General features: G+C 35.7%; 1 protein-coding gene across 1 annotated transcript; it reads left to right on the forward strand.

The window, feature by feature from the left end:
* Positions 1 to 54: 54 nt before the first annotated feature.
* LOC144978623 (adapter molecule Crk-like) lies at positions 55 to 19877 on the forward strand. Its single transcript, XM_078924915.1, has 8 exons — positions 55 to 213; positions 1156 to 1275; positions 3715 to 3868; positions 4245 to 4289; positions 6174 to 6302; positions 7474 to 7548; positions 8557 to 8634; positions 14465 to 19877. Exons 1-8 carry the CDS (start codon positions 179 to 181, stop codon positions 14570 to 14572), a joined length of 744 nt encoding a protein of 247 aa, XP_078781041.1. The 5' UTR covers positions 55 to 178; the 3' UTR covers positions 14573 to 19877.
* Positions 19878 to 20366: the final 489 nt, after the last annotated feature.

The following is a 20366-nucleotide window of genomic DNA, read 5'->3' on the forward strand; positions in this document are numbered from 1 at the left end:
AGAAGGGGAATTCCCTTGAAACACCAAAGTACGAAAGTAACTTATGCCAGCTTTATTACCAAAGTTCGTATTTTCACGGGCTGCTACAATTTGTCTTCCCTTCTCAATCTCATCAACTGACTAAACCTATGTTTTGCCAAATGTGGAAGTGAAAATTTCCTGCTTGTTCGAATCAAAAATGGAAGCTGATTTCGATCCAGAGGATAAATACAGGTTGGCTCATATTCAAAGTATAGAATCTATGGTACTATCTTCATTCAAGAGGATATTTATTTCAATTAAATTATTTTTGTTGATACGACTATGCCCCCCATCTCTACGGCGATGACTGTCACTTGGATGACGCACTTCGTGGAAAAATTCTTTTGTTTTCTCTTCAAATGGGGGAAGGGATGTCAAAACAGATGACGCTTCCTTGATGTCCGAAAAGAGTGAAAAAAAATCTGGTTGATTGCCATTCAAAGTTATGTGTGATTTTGTGAACATTAAGGAAGTGTTTTCACAGCCACCCCCCCCCCCCCCCCCCCTCCTCCTCCCCAATTCCTACCCTACTCCTTTCGGTTCGCAACTGTTACTTTCAATTCAGTAAAGTGAGGAATGTCTAGTGAGTTGCATCTTTTCTGAGAATAGAGCCACCCTTCACCTGAATCTTAGGTCTCAGAACTGACTAGACTACACAGACAACTTGGTCGTAAAATTGTAACGAGAATTACCTCGTTCTTTGCTCACACTCACTACTGCGCAACAAAATAACAGAAGCCTTGCTAAATCAAAGCCGCGTTTTATTCCAACTCCTTGTCCATCTTGTTTAACCAGACTTGTCTTGTATTTACACAAATTTATAGGTGTCCTTTTGTACTGTATCTCACTACAATGTGTGTCACTCTTCCTGTTGTCAGGCTGAGTTTATTCAAAGCTGGGTTAAATGTATTTATTTGTGTAAAGTGCCTTGCTCAATGACACACAATCTAATCTGGGTAAATGTTACAATCATTATCACTCATCTAGTCATATTGACTATGCTCAATATCACTTAAATTTGAAAGATGAGATGCTGTACTGGTAGGCCTCAGGTCCATGGATTACAGATTTTATACATCATATATTATATGCAGTCAGTTTTTCCATCCATCTATTTTTAAAATTTTTCCACAGTTGGTTTTTTGGCCTGCTTTCCAGGGAAGAGACAAACGGTATACTTCAACAGACACACAGCGGCGTTTTCCTGGTCAGGGAGAGCAAAACGCAAAAAGGAGACTTTGTTTTATGTGTCAAGTGAGTTGTGATTATTTGTATTCGATTTGGGAATATACTGTCTGCTACTTTATACTTATTTAAATGATTTTTACATACATTATGACACTCTGAATGGGTTGGCACAAAGAAAGTTGTTTTGCAAAATAATGGTTAACTTTTGTGAGCTGTGTATCAATACAATGTTGGGATTTTGTTATAGTTATAGAATAAAACAAATCTCACAAGAGTACAACAAAACAGTGATGTGGATTTGAAGGTGATGTCAGTCTGCCTGGCGTAACTGGGCAAACAAATCGATACAGAGTAGTAAAGTGTACCCAAAAAAGCTAAATACAATGTTGAAGACTGTCCTTACCATAGACCTTAGTTCCTCCGATGTCTTTGCCACATTGGGCCATCCAGATTAGCCATTCTTCCCTGTCCTGTGCTGCTATGTATGCCTCGTACCATCTCATCTCCCCAGTTTTAAGATATTTTACTTTCCAGGTTGTCTTTGGTCATCCTCGTTTTTGTCAGAATGCTTTTTGGGGAAAGCGGTCATCTTTTGTGCAGAGGACGTGTCCTGGTCAGTTGGCATTGGATGGTGATTGTATGTCCTGCATTCCAGTTCCATTTAGAATTTCAGTATTTGTTACGTTGTCTATGTAGCTGACATTGAGTATTTTTCTTAGGTTTCTTTGTTGGAATGCGTTATGATTTTTGTCTTTTGCATACATTTGCCGTGTTTTGCTTCCGTATAAAAGAACTGATAAGAACGCTGGTTTAAAGATGTTGATTTTCGTTTTTAGTTGGGCTGTCTTTGACTTCATTATTTTGTATAATTTTTCAGATGCTGCATTTGCTTTTCCTATTCTGGTTGTTGTTTCTTTACTTATTCCACCATCACCTCTAATTTTACTTCCTAAATATGTAAAATCCTCACTGTGTTTGGTCATCTCTCCTGAAACAGTTATTTCAGGCATCATCCTGCTTGTCATTGTCTCACATTTTTTGGTATTTAAACCTCAGTCGAACATTAGCTGTGTTTTCTTGTAGTGTCCCTCGCCACAAAACAGCAATCAGGAGACCGAACGAATACAGTTTAATTAATTAATCAAAACAAGTCACAAAATTGATTTGGATCTTGAATCATTCCAACATAGAGGAAAGCTTGCCAAAGTGGCAATATTTTACCAAATGAAATCCCCCCTCAGTGATTTCAAATAAAAGAGGAAGCCATCAAAGTGCTCTTTCTGGGTGGGGTTCCCTATATCCACAGTTGGCGGGGAGGTACTTACCGTGTCTTCTATCCCCTTATATCTGTTTCCCAACATGCTTTCTGTCTTTGCCTTGGTATGAGATTGCTTGGTTTTGTCCCAACTCTGGCCGGAGTCCTTGGCTGGGAGGGAAACGGTCAAATGCATAGTTATTGTTTTGGGAGCTGATATTTTTTTCCTTATAAATCATCTCTCTGTTGTGTATTATTATGTAAGCATTTGAGTGTATTCCTCTTTGTTGGATCTTGTGCTTGCGTCTGGGTGAGACTTATAGGTGATATCAGACTAAGTACATTGATGGTATGCTCTTGGAATCTACATCTGATCCCTATTTGTTCCCAATTCCCCTTTGTCTTACTCTCTCTTGGGTGCTTTAATTGTAATTCTAGAACTTTCGACTATCCCATTTTCTTCCTTTTTACTGGCGCTGGTATAACCTAAATGTGTTGCTAGCGCCGTAAAACCCTTAAAAACAAACAAAAGTGCTCTTTCATACGGTCAACCTTGAGTTGGTGGAATAAGTCTCCAGAGAAAAAACATATCAAAATGTTGAAGTTACAGACAAGAAAGAAGTGGGAGGATGTATTTTAGGTAGATTGTATTACACAGTTTCATTGAATTGTTTAATAAAAACAAATAGTAAATAATAAAATTCCCTTTATTCATCCCCATGGGGAAATTTGTCTTTGGGATCTATTCCAAGTAAGGGAAGTCTTGAATAACCCAGACGTCAGCCGTAGTACAGCGCTTCAAAGTGAGCTAGAGCAAGGTGACTTGCTTAATGCCACACAGCGCGGCGGATGATTGAACTCGGTACCTTTTCGATATGAAGCAAAGGCCGTACTGCTGAGCCACGTTGTCCCATAACTGAATAGAAATTCTATACTGTTGTCTTCTATTCATAAATGGTCTTGTTTTAGGGGTGCTGGCCATTACCACTATTGTTCAGTTTGAAGAGCATTCAATCAACTCACAAAGATCCAGCTTTGATCTCATGTCAAGTTCTTTATGTCAATTATCAAGCTTGTATGCTGGTTTTTCTTGCCTCCCAGTGACTAGGCGCTTGGGTGGAGACTACTGAATTGTCTTATTGCCGTTTGTCATCCAAACTGCAAGACGTGGTGAATTCGGCTTCACTTTCTTGTCATTATTCATAATCTTTTATTGCTTATTTCCATATTTTCTCTTTTCTTTTTTGCAGAGAAGAAGAGAAAGTCAGTCATTACATAATAAATCGTATATACACCAGTGGAACATCCCGATTTAGGATTGGAGATAAAGAATTTGGTGATATCCCTAGCCTTCTAAACTTCTACAAGACACATTACCTTGACACCACTACTCTCGTCAGGCCGGTATGTCCCATCCCATCCTCTTTCCTTTTTTCTCTCTCTCTCTCTCTCTCTCTCTCTCTCTCTCTCTCTCTCTCTCTCTCTCTCTCTCTCTCTCTCTCTCTCTCTCTCTCTCTCTCTCTCTCTCTCTCCATTACTGCTGTTCAGTCGGTGATTTTTCTTCGCATATCATTAAAAATGAGGTCTCTTTGGACAACCTCTCTTTCTCTTGAATTTAAGTTATTGGCAATTTTTCTCTTCTCCCAAAACAAGATTTATTTTTCTTCACAAATCATCAAAAAATGAGGTTTCTTTAAATTTTTTCTATCTGTCTCTCTCAGAAAAATAAAAAGGATGCTTTTTTATCAATGTTTAAGTAATTATCCTTTTTTTCTTTCAGGCTCCCAGAACAAAACTCCTGTGTAAATATGATTTTGGTGGAAGGGTGAGTGTTTGACAACTTAATTTATCATGAATGTGGTTTTTCTCTGTAGCCTGTAGGACCAGTTTAATGTGGTATATATGCAGGTGGTGTCAGTGGGTCTGAATTTTGAATTAAGTGAGCTGGATGTTTAAAATTTAATTTATGATTAAAATTGTCAGTACGCAAAATTTTAGGGTTATTATTTTTTTTTTTTCATTTGAAAAGTTCTTGGTATATAAAGCATAAATAGCATATTGTCTTTAAGTGTGTTCTTAACATTTATTCAATCATGTTCTCATGCACATTATTTACATTTGAATCAGATAATTGCTTCATAGATCTAGAACAGTGAAAGAAAATCACTCAATATGATGACACGGAAACCTCTAAAGAATGTGATGAATAAAAACATTGGAGAGATATGGTTTCACATCCATATTTAAACGATGCTACCTTTTCCTCCATAAGAGAGTATTGATCATGAATCACAAAAGAGATATGAACATTCGCTGCCCATTCTGTTTGAATTGCATTGGTTGCCATTGAAAGAAAGTGTTGAAAACAAGATCGTCATCTGCTTTATATGTCTTATTGGTTTAGCACCTAGGTATCAATGAATTCATAAATGTCTATTCTCCGTCTAGAATGCTAAGGTCTTCGTCTGACCACACTAAACTTCAAGAACACAACAACTCAAATTATTTATTTTATAGTGGGAGATTGTTTTCAATACTTGGTCGTCAAATATGGAACAATCTTTCCAGGGCTTTGCGAAGCATCAAGTGTCGATGTTTTTAAGTTAAAGCTTAAACATTAATTTTTTACAAAACCTTATTTTTAAGTCTCCGTCAATGCTTCACATGTATTTAATATAGATTTTTTTTCATTAGGAATAACTGAAAGTGTGTCTGTTTGTGTTGTGTGTGTATGTGTGTTGTTGATATTTTAGATTGTCATTCTTGTAACTGTGAAGCACATAAAGCATGACCTAGTCATGGTTATGCACTATGCAAGTGCTTTATATTGTTATTACTATTATTATTTATTAAAATTCATGATTTAGACTGATACAGTGCAAGCTACTTAATCGTAACAACTCGTGTCACACAGAAATTGTTCCAATTATTGGTCATTTAATTGACCTCTATATTTGAAACAACCTACCAGGGCTACAAACACATCTATTGCAATAGCTATATAAATATTAGTAATACGGAGAATCTTAGCATTTGTTCGTCTAAAGTTTTGTCTTCCATCTTCTTAAGATTCAATATAACATGTTTGTACTCGTGGTAGCAAATGAAAGAGAATGTGTAGCATTTATATTATGACTACACGTTTATTTGGAACTGCCAATATGCCCTTATCCTGAAATCGGACAAATAAATAGATTACAACTCATAATATAGTTTTAATTACCGCGGTATGTCTCATTAAAAGCAAATAAACCATTCATCATTACCTTAGCTCTCAATAATTATTTGTTGTTACAGAAGACGGCCTAATGGGTAAAGCATAACATATTACCATATAAGAGGAAAGGGGTGGTGTCAGACCTTATGCTATTTATTTATCAATGGACGTATTTCTTTGTTTGAAATCGCGAGATGATATCACACCTGTTCAGCATAGAATAGATGTTTATATTTTGATTTCTTAGAAGAAAATAATAAATATACTTGTAATCATTTCAGTTAACCGGCATGTGTTCCGATTAATCAGTAGAAATTATAAAGAGATAATTCTGTCATAGACAGGTGGTTCCAATAGAACGTTCCAACTGGTGTCAACTAATTCAATTTTCAGCAGTTTGTCTCATCTTGGAATAATGTGAGGTTGGGATGGCTGGGTATGTCTGACTTTAGTCTGCTTTTGAGACTTATTGTTCCTATTTTAATAAACCAGGACCCAGAGGATCTACCATTCAGACGAGGAGATGTCCTAGAAGTGATATCCCAAGATGAAGAGGAGTGGTGGACAGCCCGTAATTCCAACGGCCAAGTGGGCCAGATCCCAGTCAAGTATACAGAAAGGGTGGGCTTGTCATTGTGCTTCGTTGCATGATTTTCATCTTCACAGATTTTAGTGTTGATGGACAAGGGAAACAATGTCTTGTCTTGTAGCAAAGTCAAACTAGGTTTAACATTAGTCGTTTGGTAGATGTGGCTAGATACTAGCCATGCCATTTTATTTTTTTAATGGGAGAAGAACTTAACACATGTTACCCCACTAGACTCATGTGACAATGGGCAATTAGCTAGGTTATGAACTTCCACTGGTATTTTGAGAATGGTAGAACAAAAGCATTTAGCAGGCGACTTTCACCTAATGAAATGAAAATTTGGTTTCATGTAGCTTGCTGAGTGAACTAATAAGCATTGTTGAGTGTTGTTTTTCCTCCTCATACACTTCCTCTCCTCTCCCCCCTCCCATTTTATTTCAACCGATATTGGTGGAAGTTTTCAAGAAAGATATTAACATATTTCACAAACTTAAATATCAATTTTTAAGTACTCTTTGTGGTTTTGTTTCTCCCATAGTGGGCAGGGAGGTACATACTGTGTCTTCTATCCCTCTATGTCTGTTTTCCAACATGCTTTCTGTCTTTGTCTTGGAATGAGATTACTTGGTTTTGTCCTGGCCCTGGCTGGGAGGGAAACAGTCAAATGTTAGTTTTGGGAGATATTTTTTTCCTTCCAAATCATCTCTCTGTTATGCACTGTATTGTGTTTTGTTTATGTATTATATATGATTTGTAAACATTTGAGTGTATTCCTCTTAGTGGGGACCTGTGCTTGTGTCTGGATGAGAATTTAGGTAATCTCAAACTAAGTACACTGATAGTGTGCTCTTGGAATCAACATCTGTTCCCTATTTAAACCAATTCCCCTTTGTCTACCTTATTCTTGGATGCTATAATTGTTTTTCTAGAACTTTTTACTATCCCATTTTCTTCCTTTTTACTGGCGCTGCTATGACCTTAATGTGTTGTAAAACCCTTAAAAACAAAAACAATTGTTTTGTTTGTTTTTTTAACTTTCCCATAATTTTGTAAATTTTCACATCATCATCGTTATCACATCCTCATTCATGTCCCTTTTTTTTCTATCTTGTTTGTCTTAAAATTTTGTTTGTTTTAGTTGTTCTTTCATTTTAATATGTTCACTTTACTTTTGCTGACTGATTTTGATTTATTTTTTTTTAGATGGAGCGAGCAGCTCCTAGACAGAATAATTCTCAAGGTGAATATATGCAACCTGAGATTCGACACATCGGTGAGGTTAGTACAACCATAACCTTGATATTCTATTATTGGTTTGTTTTGTTGTTGTTGTTGTTAGGGGGTTTTTTTTCATTCATTCATATTACACAGTGTGTGACTCAGAGTGTCCATGCCTCCTTTAAGCATAGTCATTGGGAAGAGACTTAAGTAGAAAACGGTAGGGCTGCCTGAAGAGACTTAAACATGCTTAAAGCTGGAGTGTGCTCGAGTTCGAAGTAGACACAGTCCAAAGATTTCCATGAGTTGTGATATGAGTTAAATTTCTCTTAATCATTATCACAGAGCACCACTCAATGTTGCTGCATAATTTATTGTTACTCATCGTAGAAGGATTTTTTTGTTTTATTTTTGTTTTGTTTTGTTTTGTCTTTTATTTTCCTTATTTTTTTTCATAATTCAGCACTTTAAAAATTGACTAAAAACATGGAATCATTTGTCACTGGGGATATTGTTGGTGTTGGGGAGGGTCCATCTTATTTTGGTGAAAATAATTCAGTAATTGAGCTTTGCATGTTATGTGAAACAATGACCTGTTGCACAGCTCTTGGAATTGCCTTGACTTTAGTTTGAGATGTGAGATCAGTTGATCCCATAAAAAACACAAACAGTATTCAAGCTTTGAAAAAAAGTGTGTGAAATTACCCTGAAGGCAAAAGAAAATCAGCTGATTGTTAAATTGTAACAGAAAAGTAGAGGTGCTCGGTTGAGCTGCAAAGTGTCTCCTAATCTAAGATAGCTGCCATAATGTGGCCATATATAATTAGGCAGTGGTTTCGTTGTCAAGTGACATCCAAGTAAGGCACTTTACTCATGCTCACAAATCCCATACATCCTTGGTTGTGAATTAACATATGAAATCTGGTCATTTGCATAAGGGAATATTGTACCTACGAATGCTGGTGGGAGAAGGGTTCAGTGGGAAACTTCTACTGTATGAGAATTTTTTTTTTTTTAATATTTTTCTTAAATCTCACACATATTTCTAAAATTCATATTTTGTATTAGATTCAGCTGCCAGCACAAGCAAAGGTTATTTTACCCAGAATTCCCAGTGCTTACGACAAAACGCAGCTAAAGTTGGAGGTAAGATTGGTCGTATATCATCATCTATCCAACACTCCATTTTTTTAAAAGTGGCTTCGTGTTAAGTTGGTTTTTTTTTCTCCAGGTGGAGGTGCATGTTTTCCCATCAGTTCTAGTAATTCCAAATAGTTCTAATCGTCACCTGAACTATGTTTAATCTGTCAAGATTGAATGTTGTTAGATTTGACTCTGATGTCTGCCATATTCTGTGTAAACTAATAAAAAATAAAGCATTAAGTAAAATAAGCTATGAGGCTGTGTCACAAGATCGTTTTTGTAATGGTTCAACACATCAAGACTAATACAGTGCACTCTGGACACGTCGACGTTGCCTAAGTCGAATTTTACCCAAGTCGATTTTTTTCCTTGGTCCCTCCCCCTTTTTCCTATATAACATTAGTAAAAAAAAAATAAAAAACCTCCACATAAGTCGATGTCGCTTAAGTCGATGTTCTTATCACTCATGACTACAATAAAATCACAAATAAACAAGTATTTCCATTGGTTAAAAAAGCTACCAGTAAGAATTTTCAGTGGTTAAGAATATCCGCGAACGATTGACGCACATCGATGTGATGTAGGTGCTTTGCCTGACGTCCGTGTTCAATGTACTTGACTTACTTGACTTAGATGCCTTTCGCGTCTCGACCGAAAGATCGGGTCGCCTTGGCTGCTTCCAGTATTTCCTGTGTGAGGTGTCTCCAATATTACCGGTCCTCTGCTAGGGTTCTCAGATTTTCAAGGTCCCCTGCCGTTATGAGACTAATGCTTTGTCCAAGTGTTGTGAGGTTTTTGTTTAGGATCACAGGGAGTGTTGTGATCGGTCTTCCTCTGAAAAGGTTCCCGTGTTTTTGGAAGTATCCCGACATGGCTTGGTTAGCTGGTATGTTTTTGTCCCTGCGAAGTATGTGACCGAAAAGTTGCCATCGTTGTTGTAAAATGTCAAGGGAGATTGGTCTTTCTTTTGTGATCTTATAGAGTGCTTCATTTGAGATCTTTTTTGGGTATTTGATGTCCAGTACCCTTCTTAGCTGTGTCTGATGGAAGGCATCCAGATGTTCTTCTTCGGATTTTGTCAACGCCCAAGTGCCGCAGTTATACAGAAGTACCGGTTTTACAAGAGCACGGTACAGTTTCAGTTTGGTTTTTCTCTTTATTTTGTCACCTCTAATCCATACATTGGTGAGTTTACTGAGTGCGGCGTTTGATAGCTGTTTTCTTCTTTGTACATCCTCGGTGTCTCCAATTAGTGAGCCGACTTTCTTTGTTCTTTTCCATTCCTCTTTGTTCCTCGATATTGTTGTAAATTCGGTTTTATTGGCATTGACTTGGAGGTTATATTTCATGAGGGTATTTTGTATGATGTCTGTATTTGCTGGTGTTGATCCAATAAAGTCGACATCATCTGCATAGGCGATTTCTCTAGGGATTGCATTCTCAATATGAGTCGTTGGTTTTGGAATGACTTTTCGAACTTCTTTCAGAGCGTGTTCTAAGTATATTGTGAACAGAATCGGGCTCAGACTATCTCCTTGGGGGGTCCCGATGTTACTTTCGAACTGCGTCTGTTTTGTGGCCCCGTATATCCTTGGTTGTATCTTTGTGTTGCTGAGGAGAAATCGGATTATTCGGAGCTCGTCTTCGTCTACTATGTCTGTTAATATCTCCAAAAGTTTTCCTCTGTCGATCGTTTCAAAGGCTGCGGACATATCGATTCCGGTTATTGTTATGGATATGTTTTCTTTGAGTGCCTTTGCTGCCAACCATTTATGTGTCCATACAACGTCCGATGTGCTTCGGTCTTGGCGAAACCCGCTTTGGCTATGTGATAGATATTTTTCTATTGTCGGTCTAATTCTGTTGAGGACAATAGTTGACAGTGTTTTTCTTATGGTATTCAGTAATGTTATTGGGCGCAGGTTGTTTACGGGTCCTTTCGTTTTTCCTGGTTTTTGTATTGTAATTAGGACACCGCTGTTTATGTCCCAGTCTTTGTGTGTTGAGAATGTTTTGTTCATTATGTTTGCAATGCTCAGATCCAGGGAGAGGGTACCGCATTTCAGCAATTCAGCGGGAATTTCATCTTCGCCTGGGGATCTGTTATTGTTTAGGCACTTTATGCTATTTCTAACTTCAATTGTTGTGATGCGGTTGTTTAGGTCTCTAGGGTTTCCTGAGAAGGGAATGTCTATATTTGCTGGTGTTGATCCAATAAAGTCGACATCATCTGCATAGGCGATTTCTCTAGGGATTGCATTCTCAATATGAGTCGTTGGTTTTGGAATGACTTTTCTAACTTCTTTCAGAGCGTGTTCTAAGTATATTGTGAACAGAATCGGGCTCAGACTATCTCCTTGGGGGGTCCCGATGTTACTTTCGAACTGCGTCTGTTTTGTGGCCCCGTATATAGACATTCAATGTACAGGGATGTAAATCTTTCAGAATTATTAGAATTTCCTATTTTTCACACATTTTCTAGCTTCCCCAAACTATTTAAATATTTCTCAATACCTCACTACCAACAACTCTTGTGATAAGAGATACTGCTGTACATATATAGAGAATTTGTAGTGTATACCCATTTCCAATGCACTGAAACACTTATTAACACTACTGTTGTGTCAGTTATGATTATACGTGTATTTAACCATTCAACTTATTTCCACGACAGCTTCCGAATTTTAATTCGGAAGTACTAAGGATTGATAGCGTTCAAATTTCAGAATTTTCCTTATTTTAATTCGGAACTAGATTCACGTCTATTGTGTAAACAAGGAGGGTTATTTTTAGTTTACCGGAAGCAAAACATGGGATCAGAATCGAAAGTAGAAGATGGTGGGTGCACATCGAGTATTGATGACTTAGCTCTGAAGTTGTTGTTACACTTTCTTCCTAAGGCTCAGTTGGAATTTATTTCTGTTTCTGTAAGTAATAACTGTGTGGTGCAATCCATTTCAGTCATAATAAGTCTGAAGATACATTTCCCTTAGCCTTGGTCTTTGTGAGAAATGTCTATGGGGTCTCATTTCTGGCTGAGACTACGATGAACTTTTGACTGTGGTGGGGGAAAAAAATCAAATTTGTTTGTTCTCATTGAAAGCTACACCAATAAAGTAAAAGGCTTTTAAACACGATTCTAAACCTAATAATGTAGTATTGGAATTGTAATGTACTCTAATTGTCTTTGTTATTAGCAGAAGGGTTTGGGACCTGAGAAAATGATAAATATCGGAAAGTGACCATCTTTCCAATTTCAAAATTGGCCTTAGTAATAATATGGCTGTTGAAATTTGAGTAAGAGTTTTTATTATTGTCAGATTCATTTAGTCATTGGGGGAATATTTTGACTTGAATTTAATTTTAAAGTAAAAAATTAGATGTTGGATTATGTGCAGTGAAAATAAGTTAAGAATTGCAAAATTCTGATTTTTTTCATTATCCCAAACTAATTTAACCCTGTTTAATCCATAAAGATAAGGATAAGATTTACTAAATGGGCACTGATTTAAGCATGAACAACACCAAACAATGGTATTTCCTCCTGACAAAAAGGAGACATAAATCATTAAAATCCATCCAAAAACAAAATAATCTGGATTTTATTCTGAGAGTTATCACTCAAAAGTCCAAAAAATCTTGTCATAATCACAAGGCCATTTATCACCTCATTCCTGGAGTGTCACTGGAGTTTTCCGAAGTAGGTACCTACTGAGACGGTCGATGTAGACTATTGAAATGAGTTCGCAGAATTTCAGAATTTTTTTCAAGTTTGCATTTACATCCCTGGATGTACATAAGCAGTATTGAATAACTTTAATTTCTCCATCTCAAATTTTACATTGTCGCAACTTCAAGTTCAAGATTTTTTTGGGTTCTAATCCCAGGCCGTCCTATGTAATGGCCCTCTTAATTAGTATCAATTTTATCAAGAATTCAAGTCAAGTCTACAACTACAATGGCAAGCCTATCGCGGAAAAGGAAGATTCGATGATTTGGAAAGTCTGGCATGCGACTGAAAATCATCGCATAGGACAGAAAATCATCGCATAGGAAATTAGCATACCAGCTATTTCTGTCTCGACGATTTCCAAGAAGCATGACCTTGACCTAGAGGCTCCTACCCTTCCGCTTTTCGCTTTGAGGAATAATTTCACTTAATCTGTATACATTCCACATTCAAGGCAAAAATTCCGCTTTTCACCTTTCCAAACGAGGAAAATTGAACAAAAAATCTCTAGTGAAAAAAAAGTGAGCTATGGCTTGTTGCTGTCAGCACCACTTATGGTCAATCAACACACATTTTGTGTGTCTGATTAGTCCCTTCAAAGTGTGTGCTGCTGATGTCTGATAATATTATATGTTTGGGAGGGGGGTTGACCGAAGTAGTATTATTATTATTATGTTGACGCCAATATATGAGGTCAATGACCTTGGTAATATTATATGTTGGCTTCAATCGGTAATAATATTATTGAGTACGGTCAGCTTTTTTCCCTATTTAATTTTAGCCCTGTGTACGTGTGTGTGTGTGTGTGTGTACCGGCACGGGCCTTTGTTTGATTAGGTGTGTGTGGGTGGGGGGGGGAGGGTCCTGACAAGGTCATGGTTAAATCCAATGCTTTGCTCTCAGACGGCCAGGACCTGTGTGTTCTCTATTATTATTTGACCCCATTCTTAGTCTTTACACAATCTGTACATTTTTACACATTTTATATTTTATCATTTGAGTACTTTTGGATTGACTATTACATTTTCTGTTGCAAAGCATGTCATAGTCAAGAACAGTTAGTTGATTCCGCTTTTTTATCTCAAATTCTGATTTTATGAATTCTGATTCCTCTATGGGGCTATTGGGGGTAGGAGCCTCTGATGACCACTACAGAGACCGCGCGATATGAAGGGACATACTTATTCTAGATTGGTTTGCTTTGTTCACATGCGTTTTTGCTCATTTGGTTACACTCCGGTTAAGTTGATTTTCGGATAAGTCGATTTTTTTCTCGGTTCCCCTGGGCATCGTCTTATCCGGAGTCCACTGTACTAAGATTACTTGGGAACATTATGTAAGGATTTAATTTTCATGAGTGCAAACAGATAGATTTGTTGAGGGCTCTCTTTAAAGCCTTGGTTTCCAATTTTTAATGTGTAGGATTTTATTTTTTATTTAAAAAAAAAAAAATTGGTGGGGGGGGGGGGGGGGGGGGTTAGTACACAACAGACCTGTAAATTCTCGGACAGCTCATTATTTTTCTACCAATTATAAAGATATTTGTTTCCATGGGAGTCCATAGCACGAGTTTAGCTGTCATGGGCAGTTCCTTCTCATTCACTGCACTCATGTTAGCTCTTCCTCTCATGCCAGTTGTCCAACACACATTCGCTATGTTTTGTATCATCTATATCTTCACACAAGATTTGACACAGTATCCTACATTTGCTACAGATTCTGACACATAATGTTCGGTCTCACTTTTTCCTTATTTTACTTTTGTTCATTAGAACATTGTCGGAGAAATTTTTATGAATTTTTTATCATTTAACGAAAACCAAAACAGACATTTGTATTTCTTTATTGCCAACTACCCTCTCAACTTTTTTCTATTATATTAACTTGTTTTTTGATCATCTTGTTTTTTGATCATTTTTCTATTTTGTTTTACATGTCACCTAAGCTATTATCAAGAAGTAACATGGTAAAAAAAAGAATTCAGATAATTTTAGAAAATATTGTTTTTATTTATTATATATGTAGGAGTGGGTCTTGTTGATATTATGTTTTAAGCAGTTTTTATGATTGAATTTTATATTCTTTCCCATCTCATTGTTTCAGGTTGGAGATATAGTAACAGTAACAGAAATGCCCATGCACGGCCAGTGGGTAGGGAGCATCAATGGCAAAACTGGCATATTCCCATTCACACACATAGAATTCCTATAGGTAACTTAAAGGACAAACATTCAGACAGATGGACCGACAGAATGATTGACAGTTAACAGTGACAAACAGACTGTGATTTGTATGATATAAAATGGTAAACTCGAATAGGCGTAAAGATGCGCAATTGCCATAATTAGGTATTATTACATTTCCTTTGGGACATTGACAGCCAGTAACTATGCATTGTTATTTCAAAGTCGATGGGTATTCAGTTTTCTCTTCCCCCTAATGTTACCAATCAATTTAGATACAGAGGAAGAGAATTAATTAGGGCCAAACAAGGCATAGAAACAAAGTTTTATGAACAAGATCAAACTCATTGAGAGTAGTTGAATGTGTTCTCATAGTACCTAAAACAAAGAGGCCTTACAATATGTTGTCCATAAGTAGTTATTATGGTTTAATTCACTCAAATATGTAAAGATATGTTCATTATTTTCTAGTGTATGGTATAAAAACATAATTTTTTAAAAAATTAACTGTTCTTTTCCGATACTGGTCACTAAAAATTGTCCAGAGATGCTATTGAAAGTATTGTCATAATTAGTTGTTCAGAAGTTGTGTCAATTGTTCATAACAATGCTTGCGGAAGGAAGAACATGTGTTAGGTGTTCACTTGGAATTAACTGATTGCAAGCCCAACTAGAACTGAATTAATATGAACACACATATATATAGATGGAGTGAGACACATAATTCAATAATCAAGATGTGGGTAAGGGTGTTGAATGGCTTGATCATTACAGTATTCTAGAATTTAGGTTTTGTATCATTGTGTGTTTTGTTGTGTTTTTTTTTTGGTTGTTATTTTTGCTTTATAGATTCATTGCTGGTTAAGCACACAAGTCTATAACATGATCTAGCTATTAAGATACCCAGTTTTACTGAGGAGTCTCACTGAAACAAAATTTTCTGATCATTTGTTTCCCAACTCGGTACCCATTTTATGGATCTATTAACAGAAGCAGAAATTCTACTTCATTTTCGACTTCTATAACAATCTTAAAACAAATCTTTCTGAGTTTGCCTTTCATTGATTTCAACATCCTTTTCTTTATATGCAATATTTACACAGCTCCTTTCAGCCATTTTACAGGTGACTTACTAAAAGTACTTTTGTGATTTTAATCGCATTCAAGCTGCTGATCTTGTTATTAATTTTTTTTTAAGTCAAAGATTGCAAACAGAATTGGAGATATCAAACTAGGATAAAGACCAGTGTGTTCAGAATGTGTCATTCATTGGTTTTTGCTTTAAAATGAGTTTTGCATTTCACTCTTAAAAGTGATATGTACCACTTGTGTTTGTTAAGCTTAAAACCTATTACTAAAAGTGTTATAGGAATAACAGCTTTAGTCCAATGTTGATTACCCCAATGACATTTACCATCGAGTGATCGATACTCACTGCTGTTAACAGTGAATGACCATTGCCCATTAGTGATGTGAGAAGGTTATCAGTGTGTTGGAAGTAATCATCCTGTATCCCTACAACGAACTGATCGAATGAGCAAATCATCTAAAGTTGAATGAGTTCGTTTCGCAGTGAAATATTAGTATTACAGACTTGTATCGTTGTTTACTTAAGGGTTATTTTATTGGGTTTTTTCTTTTTTAAGGATGTGTTACTCAATGATTTTGTATTTTGATTCAGATTGGCAAGGCATTAGGCCTTGAAAATTTTTATAATTGTCTTAGGAGAGTTGTTTTTTGGGGGTTTTTTTCATGTTTTCCTGTCTTGTGACATGCGTACAAATGAAATTTCAGAGAGGTTGTTTGATTTTTTAAAATGAAGTACATTATTCATTGGGGGGATCAGTTAGAATGTAACGATTGGAAGGGAGGGAAGAATGCCTGAGCAATTCAAACAGTTATATATGTATATATATATAACAGATAAAATAATATATTATAAATGCCTTTGTGAATACAACAGATGATATTTTGTCAAATATGTAAAGGAATGAATGACATTGAACACCCAGACAGTTTGATGGTTTATTTCCTTTTGATTTTCACTTCTTTTTCTCTCTTTCCTTTTAATTCTAGCTGTAACAAACCGATTAAACCGGAGTTGAAATGAGTCTGTGTTTTAATGTCAGTTTAAATATTTTTTGGTATTGAGATTGAAAATCCGTAGATAAACAAAGCATGCACCTCAATCATGAATTTGGAAGTTTTGTTGTTTTGCTGGGTTTTTTTTTTTACATGGATATTTGTATAGTGCATTTTCATCGATTCACCATGCTCAATGCGCTTCCCAATGTTTCATTCCCCCCATGCATGCCTAAAAGAACATAATTCCTATTTTATACAGTGCAAGTACTTATATTTTGTGCTAGCACCCTGACACAATCTGTCATTGCCTATAGCCAGGGAATCAGACCTTCCATTTAGACAGGGTGAATTGGAAACACAGATTCTTTTGAGACCCAAAGTTTTGTTTTTTTTAGAGGGGGGGGGGGGGTATAATCTCCGGATTCAAATATTTAAAATCAGACTGAGAGAATAATGGTGAATAATTGTTTGTTTACTCGGTTAGGGATCTGTAACCAAATGTAGTTACGTTTTTATCAAGTCTAAAGCATTTAAAAATGTAATTCATAAAAGGGTAGAAATTTTGGTTGAAACAGATTTTTTTTCTTGAAGTTCAAATTTTCTTTAAAATATATCCTGATCCTGTTGCAAGTACTCACTCACACCTGATTGATTATATATAAAAATGTTTTGCTCTTGATGGTCATTGTCAATGCTTCCAAGAACCCTTGGAAACAGTTTAATCTGAGCAGAATGTATGACGTCAAGACTTGAATTCCATTTTTTTCCCCTACAATTTCACAGTTTGAACCATAAATTGGAAGTTATATTTTTGGGTTTTTAGTTTGGCACTTTCAGATTGTTGAGAGAGTTAACAATAAACAGAGATATAAAAATGACAGCATTTCAGACTGGTTTTGGTTTGACTTTTATTATCTGTTGGATATTTTTTTTTAGGTCATTTCGGTTTAATCGGTTTTTGTCTTTGTATAAATTTCCCTAAAACCTCTGTGACGTGTCTTGTTGCCATTTTCCAAGATAAATGGATGTTTTATAAATATAAATATATATATTATACAGGATGAAGAATTCACCATTAATGATAACTTGTTAATGATTGTCTATTATTGTTGTAACTGCATACCTGCCACTCATACAAATATAATCAGATATAGAATTTTTTAGGAGTAATTAAATACAAGTTTTAGATTATTTAGGGATGATGATTGGAAATTTAGTTTATTATGCTTAGAGATTAGTATGCGACTAAATTAAATAACTTGTATTGCAAAACTTTTTCGAAGGATAATTCGTTTACAAAGGTGGTGGTCGTGAACACTTATGTTTATAAACTTCTTTTTTTTTTTTAATTCTAATTTTAATTTAATTTTATTTTTGGGTGTGTAAGGGGAGGGGGTGGGAGCTGGGAGAGATTGATATCTAGATCATTTTGTTTGTTGCCTGTGGTAGGGCTGTAATTGATGTTGGAAGTTCTATTTCCTACAATTTTTACATTTATATCTATACTCATTATATTTCACATTGACATTGAGTGATTGGTGGTTGTAAACAGTGATGTTGTTTGAGCATTTTGATTACCACACGATATCTCTCCATCATACTTGTTCTACCCATCAGGTTTTGCAATTTGGATTTATATATTTTCTCAACGCATTTCTTTGTTTTTCATCTTCTTTTCCCAGCAGTATAAGTTGATGGAGCATTGATTTCAATGACATTAGTATAAATACTTTTTTCCACAAAAATTTTGATAATTTTAGATAGATTTCTTCTTTTAGATTTTAGTTCAAATTAAGCTTTAAAAACTTGATGTAGGTTTTTTTGTTTGTTTTTTTTTTGTCTTTATCTGACAATGAATCTGTTTCTAGAATCTATTTTAAAGCATTTGAAATTGAATCGTGTAAAAAGTGATAAAAACAAATAAAAAAGACAGTTTAAAATTTACGCTTAAGTTTGCTTAAACATACGTGTTATGGTGAAACTTTTATTTTAAGCCAAGAAAATAAATATTTTGTTTTCACTGCCCTTAACAATTCTGAGTAAGAATATAACTTCTCTCCTTTACAATCAATGTGGTCAGACTGGCGATTCCCCATCCTTTGATTGTCAATCTTGTCACTTTTAATATGTTCAATCACCGATTTGATTGATCAACATGGTATTAATGTATAAAATTTAAACTAAGGCAACAGATGTATTGAAACATGTGTTTGATTCCCTGGAGGAAAATGCTTGTATTATTTATGTTCAAATTCAAATCAGTCTTTTCTATCACAATCATATTCAGCATGAGGGTGCTTCTTTTTTGTAGTAATGTTGTTTGTATTGGAAAAAAGCCTTTGAAGCTAAATGTTTAGATTTTTTAAAAGACAGTTTAGTCGGTTAGTGAATGTCTGTCCAGGTTTTGTCAAATTAAGTGTAAAATGTTTGAACTCTAACTTGACTTCTTACCCACTCTGCCAGTCAGATTAAGTAGGTTTGTGATTAGGTCTACCCTTTTTTTTTCATCTTTTCTGTGATTTTAGATAGTTGTATCAACTTAACTTTGTGATGAATCCTTTCTATTGTGATTTGATTTACATAAATTTTTCCATTACCGCATCCACGTACAATCTAGTTTTTATCATGCTGTGGAAGAAGATAATGAATATTGTGTGGAGTTTATTGACCTCTCATTGTGGGCAGTAGGTTACCTGCTGCATCTTCTATCCCCCTATATCTGTTTTCCGAGTTGCTTTCTGTCCTCGTCTTCTATTGGGATTTCTTGGTTTGTCCTCTGATCGGAGTCCTTGGCCGAGAGGGAAACGGTCAGATGTATAGTTATAATTTTAGGGAGATGGGGTTTTTATTTTTCCCTGTAAATCATCTCTCTGCTATGTACTGATATATATTTTTTGTTTTGAATATCGAGTGGTTTGTAACATTTGACTGTATTCTTCTTGATGAGATCATGTGCTTGTGTCTGGATGAGACTAAGGTCATCTCAAACTAACAACACTGATAATGAGCTCTTGGAATCTACATCTGTTCCCTTATTGAGCCATCTCCTGTGTTTTACCTTTTCCGTGTGCTTTCAATTGTAAATCTAGAATATTTGTCTATCCCATTTTCTTCCTTTTTACTGGCACTGAAATGACCTAAATGTGTTTTTAAAAAGCAGTATAACGAATAAGATGACATATGATATAAGCCGTGGATAAGGGGAGAGGAAAACTAAAATGATTCATTACAAAAAAAAAAATTAAAAAGCCCAGTTTTTACTGAATCTAACGAACATGTGCAAGACCAATCCAAGATTAATTATTATTGATCTATGTTGTCAATAATTCAGGTTTGAACTAAGAGTTTTTTGGAGATCCTTTCTCTGCCATTCTAGTAATTATCTCGTCACTCTGTGCCCAAGGTTGGAGCTGGTGTCAATTCATATGCTATGCAAACCTTTTCCTGTTCTCAGGTCCAGGTTGTGTATCACTCAATCTATCCCGCAATGTATAGTTTTCAAATTTTATGTTGCGTTCATATATTTTTTTTCTATTAATCAGCTCTTTATGAACTTAAAAAGGAGCAGAAATACTTTAATCATTTGTGCCAGTATAATATTATTGTTATTGGAGAGGACAAATGTCATAGATCCCAATTAAGACTTTGTGCACTCAAATTGTGATGAATGTGGTAAACTTATGTTATTATGTAGGTAAGCAGTTTGAGGGTAGCGCCATGGATGAATTTCTCAGACT

Source organism: Berghia stephanieae, chromosome 8, assembly GCF_034508935.2.
Source record: "Berghia stephanieae isolate SIO BIC M18660-M18661 chromosome 8, UCSD_Bste_1.3, whole genome shotgun sequence".
Taxonomy (NCBI): domain Eukaryota; kingdom Metazoa; phylum Mollusca; class Gastropoda; order Nudibranchia; family Aeolidiidae; genus Berghia; species Berghia stephanieae.